At 46.4% G+C, this 15,252-nt stretch overlaps 1 protein-coding gene across 1 annotated transcript; it reads right to left on the reverse strand.

The window, feature by feature from the left end:
* Positions 1–285: 285 nt before the first annotated feature.
* LOC101681693 (keratin, type I cuticular Ha8) lies at positions 286–4,176 on the reverse strand. The gene is made up of 7 exons (XM_004772752.3): positions 3,648–4,176; positions 3,378–3,460; positions 2,429–2,585; positions 1,895–2,056; positions 1,683–1,808; positions 985–1,205; positions 286–418 (listed from the first exon to the last, which is right to left on the reverse strand). Exons 1-7 carry the CDS (start codon positions 4,137–4,139, stop codon positions 286–288), a joined length of 1,374 nt encoding a protein of 457 aa, XP_004772809.1. The 5' UTR covers positions 4,140–4,176.
* Between the last annotated feature and the right edge of the window lie 11,076 nt (positions 4,177–15,252).

Below are 15,252 nucleotides of genomic sequence, written 5' to 3' on the forward strand. Positions count from 1 at the left end.
CCTCAATCTGATCCTATACCAGAGTCTCTCCAATGTAGATATCCCCAAGCCACCACTGGTGGCTGGGATCCAGCCACTAAGGTCATGGAACTGATCTGGGAAAATTCAGAGCTAAAAAGGAAGACTCTCAACTAAGATTCTACTTCTCCGGATATCTTGTGGCCTTTGAAAGGCCTCTGCATAGAGAAAGTCAGCAATAGTTAGAAACCATACTGCCTGGATGTATAATAAACATTTCTCCTTGGCATCCCCTCACTTTAATCGCCCCTGCTGGTGCATGGGCATTCAGAACCGGCTCCCAATGCTGGTTCCACAGGCTGGCCCAGGCACACAAGTGTTGCAGGGTGTGCAGCTTGGACGAGGTGCGCAGGGGGTAGTCACACAGGAGGCAGAGGTGGAGCATGGATTGCAAGGGAGTCTGTGGAAAGATAGAAAAGGTGAACAAAGTTAGGGATGGGAAATGAGTGATATGTGATGGAGAACAAAGAAGAAGTCCCCACTCCAAAACTACAGGACAGGGACCCAACAGAAGCCCTGGCCATTGACCCCTACTGTGCATCCCTAGGACTAGACTGAGTAATCTTAAAATGCCTTCCAGAATGAGGTTTTCTATATGAGAATCAGGTTCTATCCTACAGGATAGAAAATACAAAGAAGGGTTGACAAGAGAGCAAAAGCAAGTCTTGCTGGAGACTATACTCAAATCCCCTGCTGGAAGTGTAGCCACATGTCTACATATCTGCTCTCCCCAGTCAGTGGCTAAGCCAAGCAGCCCCAAGGAAGACCTGGCAACGGACAGTGGACAGTCACTCCCTTCACATTCTCTCAACAATGCATAGTATAAGAAGAGGACAGAGCAATGGGTCACTCAGCAGAAGCATAGACTGCCTTCTTCTTTGTAGACAACACTGCCTGAGAACACTACCCTGAGAATCTCATTAGAATTGAACAAATGATTTGTCCAAGTGCCTAGATCACACATACTTGCAATCCTCGCTCTCCAGAAGTTTCCGATACGTGGCAATCTCGCACTCCAGCCGGGCCTTGACGTCCAGCAGCACCTGGTACTCCTGATTCTGCCGTTCCAGGTCACCCCGGATCTCAGACAGCTGCTCCTCCACGTTACTGATCAGCACCTGCATCTGGGTCAGCTCGGTGCCAAAGCGGGCGTCAGCTTCACACAGGGAGTTCTGCAGACAGTCTTTCTGTAATGGGAAATAATGGGGTTAGAGACCAAGATGTCCCAAAATTCAGCAGTGAAAATCATGGCCAGTCTCACCATGGGGCACATTCCAAGAGGTGACAGGACATTCCCACAACTCTAGAGGAATCACCGCCAACGTCACCATGACTTTTCACAAAAAAATCTAGCTTGAGGAGCAGTGTCCTGGTCATCCCTGGATTCCCATTACCTGACAAGTTGAAACCCAGTGAAATCTTGTGGAATGAATGAGTGCCTGAACCTCCACATGTTATTCTAAAGAAAGTGGAGTTGACTTGTAAAAGGAACCGCTTTTCAGGATCAAACTAACCTTGACAGCAAGACACCTTCCCCAAGGACAGAAGGACCCAGTCCCTGAGTTCTGCCTGTCAGTGGAACTGATGAGTGGGACTCCTGAAAGATGCCACTAGCAGGCCATGGTCTGTGGCACTAGCAGCGTGGTGTGGGTGTAGGACCTTACCAGGCTGTGCTGGGCCTGAAGCTCCACCTCTAGGGCATTCACTGTGCGTCTCAGCTCCAGGATCTCTGACTGGCAGCACCGCAGCTCCTCGGAGCACGACATGTCCTGCTTGCTGATGCTTTCAGACTGAAGCACAAGGCCACAGAGACATGATCAGCAACCTTCCCACGGGAAAGCCAAGGTCCCTCCCTGCTCCAAGGCAGTGTCCTCACCTGATCTTGGAACCACTCTTCCAGATCATTGTGGTTGGTCTGCACCATGGCCTCATAGTGGCACCGCATCTCCTGAAGCACCCTGCTCATGTCCACAGTGGGCTCCACGTCCAGCTTAATCTGGAGCTTGTCCCCAAGCTGGCTCCTCAGAATGCTCACTTCCTGCAGGAACAGAAGCAACCACATCCTGAGTGAGGAAAGGGCTTTGGACAGAGCAGATGGCACCTGAACCTCTCCTCCAGACTAATAGCTTGAGGGGTGCCCCCACTCGTGTGCTGATATGAAAGGTCTTGCCCACGGTCCACTGGGAAGAGCCCATTTGGACGCCTTCCTAAACTGACAAGGCAAACCTTTACAGACAAGAAACTCTCTTTCCACCACCTCCCACACAGTCAGCCTGACTCCCAGACCCAGATGAACTCTTCATCCCGATGCCAACTGAGCCTAGGTTCGAATCCTAGAGCCCCAAGGTGAGCAGTACTCTCCTTCCTGTCCAGGGCCCTCCCCCAAGGGTCTGCAGTCCTGGGCCCAGACCTGTTCGTGGTTCTTCTTGAGGCAGAGCAGCTCTTCCTTCAGGGACTCCTGCTGGGCCTCCAGGTCAGCCTTGGCCAGGCTCAGGTCATCCATGAGCTTGTGCATCCCACACATGTCTGCCTCCACCATTTGGCGTAGGGAGAGCTCACTCTCATGCCTTCCAGCACAGGAAATGTAAGGTCAGCAGGACGCCAAGGACATCCCCTCTCAGCTGCCCCTCGTTCCCATTTCCTTCACCAACCAGAATTCTCATTTGCTCACTGTGCTCATTTCTAGCCTCAGAGATGAATGAAACTCCACCCCTCTACTCATTCTGCTCATGGTCTAGCAAAGCACTCCTAGTGGGTATCATTTTGCCATCGGGCACTGAGGCAACTTTGATTCCAAAAGATTACCTGGCTTCCCTATGACAATGTATCTTAGGATCCAAGACCGGACTCACACCAGCTACTATCACTTCACCAGAATAAGCAACAACCAGGTGCCAAGTCAGCACTTTGCTCCCTTATTCCTTGTATTGGACTACTTCTCTATCTCTGATCTTTGTTTAGTAGAAATATCTGGTATTTGAGGCCCCATAGGTAAATCTGGACCCTGGCCCATCTGTAAGTTGATCCTCTAATTACATATGAAATTCAGTGACTGTCCTTGCTCAGTTTATTCTGGAAGTCACCTTATTCTGCCCCCAGTTAGTGAGCTCAGGAAGCCTTGTCTTCCATTTTAGGAAAATAAATGAAGAAAGGCTAACTCTAGGCTATACTATACATGCTAAACTTGGTGGTATTTTTTTCTCATCCACCTTCTATTAGTTTTGTTTGTAATTAAATTTTTTGTTTGGTGAATTTAGAAAGGACGACATAAGACAATAATTCTGTTAATCAAGTGTTCGGCCATTGGGAGTTAGGGTGGAGGAAGGAGTCACTCTGAGCCCTCTTCTGGCCCTACTTACTTGATTCTGAAGTCATCAGCTGCCAGCTTGGCATTGTCAACTTGGATAATCAGCCTGGTATTCTCGGCCTTGCTGCACAGGATCTGAGGAAAAGCAGGAAGACAGTTCGCACACAAAACGTCATACTCTGGGCTCCAGCTCAGGTAGCTTCTACACTCATATACGAGAGAATCCAAGAACCCAAAGCTCCTTGAGCCTTCAGGAAATTTTTGCCTCCCAAGCCCTTACCTTCCTCAGACCCAGCACACCCCAGGCTACTCTAAACCTCACCTTCTGCTGGAGCTCCTCAATAGTCTGGAAATAGGACTGGTAGTCTGGACACATGGTAGACTCATGGCATTTGCTCGACTCTCGGATCTTGGTCTCCAGCTCCTCATTGTCCCGCTCCAGCTGGCGTACCTTCTCCAAGTAGTTGGCCAGACGGTCATTCAAGAACTGCATGGTTACCTTCTCGTGGCCATTCGGGGCGCCTTCCGCATAGTTCTCACAGACTCCAATGTTGCCAGGAATGTTGCAGGTCCCTGGCAAGGGGCAAGCGGTGCAGCAACTGAAGGGCATGCACAGGCTGGGTTTTCCCAGAGGGGTCGCCCCCACACGTGGTCGGTTGGCATGTGCCACGGTGGCTGACAGGCACAGGGAGGCAGCCCTGGCCTCTGCCCCAGGCTGGGTCACAAGGTCCATGGAGGGGCCATAGACACTTGTTGGGGCAGGCAACCTGGTGCTGCCCGGACACTGGGATGAGCTGATGTAGCAGGAAGTCATGGTGTTAGGCTGAGGTTGCACAGAAGGTTGAGAGCAGCTGGAAAGGCCAAGCCACTGAGTCTGACAACCTCCTTCCCTCCTGGGCCTTTTATACCCCCATCCCAGGTGGGTGTTGGCTCCATGCTTTGACCTCAGTGCCTTGATTCTCTCCCTATTGTTATAACATCAGCCTGTTACTCAGCTGTTGAGTTTACCATTAAGAGTTCACCGCCTCATTAAAGGAATGTTGATGAATTTGAGGTGCCTCCTGGCTCTTTGATATCAGCTTGTCTGTTGATGGAAAGTCAGAAGCTTTTCATCGTTTTTCAAAGAACAAAATCCTTTTGGCCATCAGAGGTTTATTCCTTGACTAGAGTTCACACTGAAGGCATGATTGCTCCTTTTGGTCACAGGAGTGACAAAAGAGATAAATCCCTATGACCACAGTGGTGCTCACCTGGGCTAAGAGTAACCCAGCCTTCCCTATCCAGGGAAGAAACTGCTTCTTTGCTGGGTTTCGATTACCAAAAATTTCACATTACTTCTTTCTTCAGTTGTGTGTCTTTGAAAATTAGTTTGAGGAACAATAAAACTTTAACAAGTCCATTCATTGTACATGCATCTCCTGGCACAGTCTATGTGACAGGCACTATGCCAAACACCTGCCATACAGTTATTTAAGCCTGGATTATTTCCTGTCCATCAGGATGCAACTCAAACTTGGGTAGCCATTGATGTTTTCAATAGGTTGTTCTGAGAAGCTCATCAGTTTGAGGATGACCCTGAACTTTGCCTGATCTGGACCAGGAGAGATGAGTTCAATAAGCCAGAAACAAATTAAAATGAACAATAATCTTTTTTTAATCCCAAATAAGAACCTGGTCATGGAACTCAATGGGGCACTGAGTTATTGGAGTTATCGATTATGGGGGTGGTTTTCCTGCCTTACTTCCTTGATTCTGAAGTTCTTCATTGAGCACTTACCATATGTGTTGGGGGATTTATCAAAAATATTGTTTAATCCTTCCTACCATTCTATAAAGTGGATATTCTTATCTTAATTTTACAAAAGAAATAAATAAGGCATTAAAGTCCAGAGATGTGAAGTCATTTTTCCTAATCTCTACCCCCACTATGAAGTGGCAAAGCCTGTTCTCAGTTTCTTTTGACTCCTGTGTGCATTCTTTTTCTCTTCACCTTGACCACCACCACATCCCTCATCCCACCCCGCAAAAGGAGAACAACTGTGTCATTGCCAGAACTAAGAAAGATTATAAGGTCTAGAAACTGGGTTAGAAGTTAAAATTAAAAGACAAAATAAGAATCTGACATTCTATGTGATTCTTTGCATCTCAGAAAATACAAATGTTGGAGTACCAAAGCAGTAGGGCAGGGTTTCTTCAAGGGCCATGCAGAAAGATGCCCAGGAGAAAGTTTCATCTCTATTATTGTACTACATCCCACACCCCACTAGCTCTTGGTACTGGGGGAACAAGGCAACTGATTGCTAAGGTCCAAAAACTTTTCTCTCAAAATTTGTGGCAGGAGATAGATGGTCCCCTAGGACTGAGAAAGACCTAATTTGGAATAAGACCCCCTCAAAGTGGTTATAAATATATCTTTGTGAAAATGAATATTTTCCAGTCCTCTGGGCATTGAGCAAAACCTGAACAAATATCTCTATAAGGGTGAGATATGTATCTGGGAAACCTAAGCTTTTGGAGTTCTAGCAAGAAGAAATACAGAATTTGAGACTTCTTTCCAGATTGGGTTTCCCAGGAAAGGTAACTGGTGGTCAGCTCTGTCCTAAGGGTTACTCAGAGCTCATCAATGAATAACTCTTTATAGACATGATAATTAGAAGACATCACCAGGTGAGGCAGTCTCACCCTTCAGAGGCCTCTGGGTGCAACCTGCATAGGTTACATCTTCAAACATCCCTTTGTTACTCTCCTCTGCTTCATCACATAGCAACAAGCTTCTCTATAAACCAAAGAACTAAACTTATAAAGTCTTTTTTTTTCTTTTTCTTTCTTTTTTTTTTTTTTTTTTTTTACTCACTAAATAGAATCTATCTTTTGGCCTTATTCTCTGGCAGGATGCATTCCATTAACTAAAACTCATTATTTCTTCCATCTCAAGATACACAACACTTGTTACTTCATTAATGTCACTGCTGCAGGTGTCTACATCCGGGTGACGCTCCTCTCTACTGAGGCTTCCTCATGATCCTGGCGTGCGCTTCTACTGAGTATGCTGTTTTGCATAATGACACTGTTGTTGCATGTCTCTTTGTAAAGTTGCTTGGTTTCACTGATTTGCATTTTTCTCAAAGAAGGTCAGTGTGAGGTGAGGATCCCTGCCCTCATATCTAAGACCATCTTTCGTCCTGACCCTTTGGAAAGAGTCCCTATGGCCCTTATTGACCAAATATGAGCCAGATTCAGTGACAAGAAGTGGTGAAGATGGAGTGTAAGAGACAGGAACTTTAACCCTGCTTCACTCATGGTGTGCACAAAGTTGTCTCACTGATTCTGACTTTAGAAATACCAGTCTCTAGAGGCAGGAAGCCTACTGCAGATGGAAAGCCCAAGTGATGTCTTGAAATGCTATTTTCAAACATGGCGTAGTTACAGATGGATGCATCTCAACCAGTGGGAGGGAATGATGTGGACTTGTAGACTAGCACCCAGAAATTGTGCCTAACCCACAGCCTACCTACCTTTCTATGTCATGGCTGCAGGAAGATGCGTGGAGCATCGAAGTGTTCATGCCCTGTGTAGGAACTTTACCCATCATATAACACAGTGGTTGCAAAGGTTGAAGCCAGCTCCTGTGTGTGGAGCCTCATACTGTCATGTCTCTTCAATGTTAGAAAATGGTACCAGAGAGAATTAAAGGTCAAGATAATCATGAAGTCTCTCGAGAGAAGAGTAATAAATAGTAATAGTAAGTAATAAATAATCAATTTATTATTCTTGGTATGCAACTCTTCAGGCTTTGACAAATGGGAAAGATCATGCAGGCGGTGCCACACTCACTCTGAGGTCTGCAGACATGTCGCCATCTTTTTTCCAATTATCCTGTTGATGGCCCAAGAGCAAAATCTACTTTTCTTTCACAACTGCCTATTCTGTACACCAAGCAATTCTCTGTCACACCAGCTGCATGTCCTATATATCAATTTAATTCTGATGTTATCTACATGGATTTAGCATCAGATCTCACAAGGTAAGGACTCAGGCCCACAAGACTCTCTCTACTTCAGACACCAATCTCAAGTCCCAGTTTGTCACCTGTCCTTCTGAATGACTGGCTATAAGTCAGGGTTCCTATGACCCCATCCTTGGGTTTGATAATTTGCTTCAATGGCTCACAGAACTCAGGGAAATATTTATGTTTATAGTTTATTATAAAGGACACAGATGAATAGCCTAAAGAAACGCATAGGGCAAGATATGTAGGAAGGGGTACAGAACTTTCAGACCCTCTCTGAACAAGCCATACTCCCTAACCACCACATGTTCGCCATCGTAAAACCTCTATAAATCCTGTACTTTGGGGACTTTTATGGAGGCATTATTATGTAGGCATGATCAATCACTGAAGTGAAAAATGCCAAGATTCTAACAGCTTGGTCTTTGTGATGCCCAGCCCCCACCCAGAAGTCTCAAGAGTGGCTTCATTAGAACAAAAGACACTCCTATCACCCACAAAATACCAAGGGATTTTGGAGTCTGTGTCAGGAATCAGGGTCAAAAATGAAATATTAGAACTAAAGATGCTCCTAATGTTCTTATCACTTAGGAAATTACAAGAGTTTTAGGAGTTCTGTGCCAGGAACTGGGACCAGGAGAACAATATACATATTTTTTTATATAATTTTCACAGCAATGGGAATAGAAAATACCCAAACCTCAATTTCTGAGCTGCCTGACTTCAACCAAGTTACATGACCTTTAAATGTCTCTGTTTCCTCCTATGAACACTTACAATGATATTTATACCCAGGGCTACTGGTTAAGAGTTAAGGTACCAGCTAGATAGAGCTCCTAGCATAATGCCTAGCACAGAGTAAGCACTTAATAAATGTCAGTTCCCTTCCACTTCAGGGTCTCCAACTATCACCACTACCCCCTTTAAAAGGCCTAGTGTTCTCAGAAAAATAAAAATCAGGATGGCTTATAAATACATGAATGTATGCTAACTTTTTGATGTAGTTCCACTTGTTTTTTATCTTGTTGCTCGCACTTTATGTGTCATATTCAAGAAATCGAGACCAAGACCTATTTTTTTCCACGTTTTCTCCCAGGATTTTAATGGGGCTGGGTCTTGCATTAAGTCTTTGATCCACTACGGGTTAATTTGGGTGAGTGGTACAAGATGGGGTGAACGGTCATGTTTTCCGGACCATTTATTGAAGAGACTGTCTTTTCTGTATTGAGTATTCTTGTCTCCCTTGTCAAATATTAATTGGCTGTGTATATACATGGGTTTAGTTCTGGGCTCTTGATTCTGTTCCATTGGTCTATGTGTCTATGCTTATGTTAGTGCCATGCTGTTTTTATGTCTATAGTTTTATAATATAGCTTGAAATCAGGGAATATAATGCCTCTTGCATTGTTCTTCTTCAGACATCAGTATTTTTTTAAAGCTCCCCAAGTGGTTCCAGTGTGCAAGGCTAAGAAGCAGTGACTTAGAAGAACAAGGAAAGAGAGAATGGGAAAACCATTGTGTATTTGTGAAAAACATCACTTTGGAGCCACTCAGGTGTCATTCTGGCTCGACTAAGTTTTTTAAGCAACAGAGTTTTCATTTTCTCCAGTGGAAAGTGAAGGTTATAAAATCTGCCCTGAGAGTTACTTGGGAGGATTTACACACCCCAGAAAACAGATTTCAGTTGCTAATGAAACTATTTCTAATACAGCAGGATAAGACCATAAGAGCTTATGTGCAATTCCGAGATCCAAAACATTCTGAAAAGTGAAGTTCGCTCCTAACTTTTTTGTCTTTGTCTAATGTTTATTTATCCCACTTAGTAGAACTATCCATATACTTCACGGCAGAATCGGTAAGGAGTTCATTCACCAGGTCTTCCCCACAGTTATCTGAGGTCTGGGAGAAAGATCCCCCAGCCACTGGGGCTCTGTAAGGAATTCACTCTCTCATGCTTTTTGGGTATCTTTCCAGTGAATTCCAGGATTAATATGTTGAATCTGGTGTGGTTGAAGTCTGTGGGGGTAGAGCAACACCCCTGTGCTATGTGGGTACCCATTCAACATGTCCATCACTGGCATAGGAGGGGCAGTCACAGAAAGGAAAGAGACACTTCAAGGCTCAGCTCCTTCTTGGTCCAGCATCTGGGAAGGAGCTCCTGGGAGCCGAGGGGCTGGTTATGATGTCCAGAACACAGGGAAATAAGAACTAGAAGGAGAGGATCTCAGACAAGATCACTTTCCTCACAAAACCATGCGATTAGGACAGGTCTATATGCCCCACAAGCAGACGGTGAGCCAGGTCATCTAAACTCATGACCCATAGATCCCTTTTGCTGTCATCAACATGGAACTGAATCCTCTCTCAACCACCCGTCTCCCACACAGTGGCAGGGAACTTGGGGTCCTTTATTCACTATTGACCAGTATCAGAGTGATAGAAGGCTCCCAAGTCCTGGCTGTGGTGCTTGGGACAGTCCCTAAGGGCAGGTGACCCAGACGGCAAGACCAAATTATTTGGCCCCTTCTCCATCCCAGAAGAGCCTCCTTCTAGCGCTGACAAGGCAGGATTAGGACTTTGTTTTCATTTAAGGATGGGGTATTTCTAGACAGTTTCTTCTCCCAGCTCTGCCTCTCACTAGCTAGGTGGCCCAAAGCAAGTCAGCCAGTTCTTCTGGTCCCCAGTCCCCCACTGAAAATGCAGACTCTAGAAGAGACCATGGGCTTGAACAGTTGAGCACAACCCAAGTAAGAATTACACTGCACATTTTGCAACCTAACACACACACACACATTATTTTCTATTCTGTTCTCTCTCTCTCTCTCTCTGATCAAAATCCACTAAAATGACTTCACAGATCATCAATGGGTCGCAGCCATAGTTTCCAATACACCACACCCAGTAACGCTGTAACTCAGTGAAATAACCTGACAACAATAGACACACTCAGTAGGCAACTTCACATGTTCATGTATTCATTTAATTTATTGGCCAGGATCCAGAAGAGAGAAGCAGCTTCCCAACTGCTCCAGAAGGAAAATGGCCCCACTAAGAAAACTTGAAAGTCAAAACACATGTGGAAGTCATGAGAAGCTGCAGAGCCGCAAGGGCGCCCCACCTCAGAGATGAGCCATTCAGGAGTGGGCGTCAGCCACAGGTGAGTCCCTGAGTTCCTGCATCCCTCTCATGTGTGGTGGCAGGAGGATCCCCACTGCCCCAGGTAGAGGATCCACTGCAACCCTGCCAGCCTCTCATGGACACGAAGACTGGGCTCAAGAAGGAGGTGTTCTGAGGCTGTGTAGGATGCGGGTCATGGGATGCCCTTGTGTGTTTCCTGAGGGAGTGACATGTGGACTGAAGACATTCTGCAACCCAGACACTCAGCATCAGGGCCCCAGAGACACCAAACAGTAGAACAGAGAGGAGCAAAGGTGCTAGAACTAAATAAAAATACGAGTGACTTCAACCCCCTCCTGCTTCAGCCAGAGACAAGAGGGGCTGTGAGCTCCTCAGGGGTACAGAGCTAGTCAGCCACAGGGTCCAGACGGTGGCTCAGGGCTCCTGATCCCAGAACGCTCTCTTTCCCCTACATCAAACTTCTCCTATTAAAAAGCCAAATGGTGACTATTTTAGGCTTTGCAGGCCATACAGGCTGTGGTTGTAGCATAGGACAAATGCAGATGGTACAGAAGCAGATGAGAGGGGTCGTATTCCAATGAAACTTTATTGACCGAAACAGGCAGCAACTGGATGTGACCTGTGAGCTGTCACTTGCCAACCCAGCTCTCCGCAGCACAGTGAATGAGGCCTAAAACTTGGATCCCTCAGAGCACGTGGGGTTCATGTCAGCCTGCCCTGGAGCTGAGGGCTGGGGCAGGGGAAGAGCCTCACCCAGTGTACTCCAGAAGCGGACACTGGACCTCGGACACTGGGCCCTTCACTGCACTGAACCATTTAGACCAAGACCAGAAATCTATCCAGAAGCTCTTCAACCTCAGAAGAAGACAAAGCTGCTCAGACAGTGGTGGTTAGTGTGGTGGTGTCACTGTTCTTTCTGAATTTGGGGGTGAAATGGCTCTGAAAAGTGACTCAGCTGCCATAGTCCCTAGGGGATGTCACAAGAGGGACCTGTTGTCAATGCCGATTTTTAACTGACATAATTTGAGCGCTTAGGGTCTGCCAGACATCATAATGGACAGTTAAGAGGCATTCTGTCCCACTGACTCGTGGAGGAGATAGACTGCCATGCATGGAGTTAGGGGACCCATCACAGTGGCACAGCTAGTGGCGGCAGGACTGGGATCCCAGCACTGGATTTGTGAAGCCAAAGTTGCTGATAGTTTCCCTTGTGCCAAGAGGCGCATTGGTGTATTTGGCTACTTATTTAGGGCTTAGGGATAGGGATAGGAAGTGAATTTATCTTGACCAGCTGTTCCAAAAGATAAAATTCAAACGATTTTAGGAAATTTTTACTTAGCAAAATTGGGATAGGAAATGAATTTATCTTGACCAGCTGTTCCAAAAGATAAAATTCAAACGATTTTAGGAAATTTTTACTTAGCAAAATTGAGATCGTTGCGTGATTGGTACTAAAATCTACGAAACACACAAAAAATTGTTTTCTTATTCATGATCTTCCCAATTTTCAACAGGCATCTCCTTTTCTGGTTCTATTGCAGACATCCTTCCCAATATCATAGGGAGGGTACCATCCAGTGCAGTTCAGTCCACAGACTATCCTGCCGATTCTCTTAGTCAGTGTGTCCGACAGCTGGGCCTTTCTGGAAGCTTCCCTGAACCCAGCTTTGTCCTGGTCAGCCCTCACTCCCACCCCGAGAAGGGGGCCTTGCTCTAGGGCAGTGAGACCCAAGGCTGTGCACCTGTCCCCTTGATGGCCTCAGGGAAAGTCTCATCTTTGAAACACATGTCCTTTCTTTTCCAGTCCCCACTCAGGGAGGATCCAGCGACCTGTGGGAGTTTCTCTCAAACATCAAATATGCCAGCGGTTTTACTACTTTGCTCTAGTCCTGCCTAAGTTTTCCTATAAACTGGAGGTCATTAATTCCGAATGCTTAGAAATGAGGACAGAATTCCTCTGAGAATCCCCATATGTGTAGCCCTGGGTCCACTTTCCAGGAGGTTCTGGTGCTGGTGAGTATAACGATCTCTCAAAGTCTACACCCCTGGTTTTTCCATCCATCAAAAAAGAGAGATAGGCTAGGCAGGAGGATAGCTCGCAAGCTCCCTCACTTGGAAGCACCATCCAAACACAGAAGATGGTGGCCACCCATGTCCAGCAGAGGGGGCCGCACTCCGGGCTTGGTATCGTATAAAAAGCTTTAACAGGCATTTTGGTGGTCATACAGGTCTTGGCAAGTTGGATGACACAAGGGTATGAAACAGAGGCCTGGATGAATTGGACAGGACGCTCTGAGGGAAAAGAAACCTGCAGAAGTCCACAAAGGGTCCAAGGGCCCGGACTCCTGGCCTGCAAGCCCTGTGTGCTTGCTACGGCTCTGGCCGCAGCCTGGGGTCTGTGATGTTACTGAGCCACATGCTCCAACAATAAGGCAATTCTAAGTTTGGTGGTTTCCGGTTGTTGGTGTTTTTTTTTTTTTTTAAGGGGAACTATATCATCCCAGAATCGAATTTCAACATCTCAGAGAAAATGCCTCTGCTCTTAAGAACATGAAAGGAGGAGAAAGGAAAAATATTTATTAGCCTGAAATAATAATAAACCTTGGTCCTAGGAGAAAACATGAAGGGCTCAGAGAGACCCACCAGACTTTGATTCTCATCTGTTGGTTGTATGTCTGTGAGCACATCTTTCCAACTCTCTGGGCCTTAGACTCCTCATCTGTGAATGGAAGAGGCTAGGCCAGATCATCTGGAAGTCTCCTTATGATTCTGACAGTTTAGGACAGTGCTGGTGAATAGAACATTCTGGAATAATGGAAATACTTTACATCTGCCCTATCCAGTATGGTACCCCATCGTGTGAGCACTTGAGGCACGGGTTGTACAATTGAGGAACTGAATTTTCCATTTTATTTAATTAAAAATTCAAAAGCCATCTGTAGTTTGTGGCTTCCATATTGGACAGAACAGGCCCAGGATTTTAGAACCAAAGATCTGATTCTGTTCAGTCTATTGTGTTTATCAAGCTAAGCACATTCTAGGCAAATTTGCACAGGGATTGAAAACAAGAACGGCCGCTGGTTGGTACTCAGTTACAAGATTATCCAGTTGGCCAGAAGCTCCTCCCCCTTGGCATTCCAGCTCGATGAAATGTTCCCCTCACCTCCACACTCACAAACCACAGCTGGCTAAGCAGTGTGTTTGTGTGTCCCGTAAGGCTCGAGGCCCTTCCTGCCAGGTCTGCATGCAGGATCATGTCCTAAGAGCCCCAGGCAGTGGCAGGAGCCAATCCGTCTCTCGTCATTTCTTGGCAAGGCCAGAAGGTAGATCTTTAATAGAAACATCACCTCAGCTCATTAAGGAAGAACGGTGTGTTTGGAGGTTGAGGTTCAGAAAGGGGTGCGAGATTCCCATTTCTGGCGTTCTCCTCGTCATCTGCCATGGCCAGCCTTGCCAAGTGGGGTTCTTTACTGAGCCTCTCACATTGACCTTCCCACTGTCACAACCTGAGCTGAGGTCCCCTTAGCTTCTTCCACACACTCGTATGAGCTCTCCCCCTGCCTCTCAGTCATCCTTTTGACACTCCTTGGTGAAACTTTCTAAAATATCACTCCAGCCATGCCATCCTGGGGCCCAGAACCTGCAGCAGCTCTCCCGCTGCCTTCGGGATGGAGTCCGGGCTCTTTTGGGTACACAAGGCGCCTCCCCCATAGTCTGATATCTCCCTACCACATGAGCTTTATTCCCACCAGGCTTCCACAGGGACACCTGCTGCCCCAGCCACTCACGACCTCTGCTTCTATGCAGGCCCCACACGTGGCTACCTCTCGTTTGCTCTGTAGACATTCAGGCCCATCTCAAATGCCACAAGCTGCTTGAGGCCCTTCCTACTCTCCCCAGTCAAGTACTTTCTCCCAGTCTTTGCTAGTGTGTGCTCTTTCTCGGTGGGAAGGTAGCTGTCCAACAGAGTGTTTCAAATAAATTTTTCAGTGGAAACAGCAGGACCTGGGTTTGAATCTCTGTCCTTGCATGGAACTTTGGGCAACTGACCCATCTTCCACTCCTTGGTTTCTCTTTTCTAAATAGACACGATGCCTCTCTTACATGGTGATTGTGCGAGCTGCTTTAGGCTGATTTACGTAATGTGCTCAGCACAGCTCCTGGTGCATCGTAAGTGCTCCGGAAGGGGTTGTCATGATTATTACTATTGTCGTTGTTGTTTTTGTTGTTATCTGGCCTTTGTTGAGGAAGAGTGGGGCCTTATACACACTGCCCTCAGCACCCTCTCCAATCCTAGACATCTAGACAGTAGGGATCACTTGCAATTTTTGTAACCCCTGCATCCAGCTCTAGTTTGCAAATATGAGGACTCAGAATTATGAATTGCTTGAGTGTCCCTGGGGCCTAACAGCCTATACGGAGTCCTGGGTCCACTTCTTACTAGCTGTGTGACCTTGGGCAAGTTTCTTAACCTCTCTGGGTCTCAGTTTCCTCATTTACAAAGAGAAAATAATGGTACCTTTCTCACAGATTGTCGCAAGGAGCAAGCAAGGCATGAACAAATGTCTGGAGGGCTACCCAGGGGCTCGCCGGCTCCTAACACCCAATCTGCACAAAGGAGGCCATAGTAAAGGTTATTTGAATGAGTGAATGAATGATCGTATTGTACCAGCTGTAATGAGGTAGAGGGGTGGGGTTATAACAGTATTCTCAATTACAGTAGTTTGGCCTAGGTTTCTGGCTTAATTATCTCCCTCTTCTCTTTATTCTTTTATTACTT

This window comes from Mustela putorius, unplaced genomic scaffold (genome assembly GCF_011764305.1).
Source record: "Mustela putorius furo isolate JIRA1106 unplaced genomic scaffold, ASM1176430v1.1 tig00000487_pilon_pilon_pilon, whole genome shotgun sequence".
In the NCBI taxonomy this organism is placed as follows: domain Eukaryota; kingdom Metazoa; phylum Chordata; class Mammalia; order Carnivora; family Mustelidae; genus Mustela; species Mustela putorius.

Coding starts and splice junctions, on each gene's coding strand:
- LOC101681693 (XM_004772752.3), bottom strand. CDS start 4,139: ATGACTTCCTGCTACATCAGCTCATCCCAGTGTCCGGGCAGCACCAGG. Junction 2,057..2,428: donor TCAAGAAGAACCACGAACAG/GTCTGGGCCCAG, acceptor CTGTTCCTGCAG/GAAGTGAGCATTCTGAGGAG. Junction 1,809..1,894: donor AAGAGTGGTTCCAAGATCAG/GTGAGGACACTG, acceptor CTTGTGCTTCAG/TCTGAAAGCATCAGCAAGCA.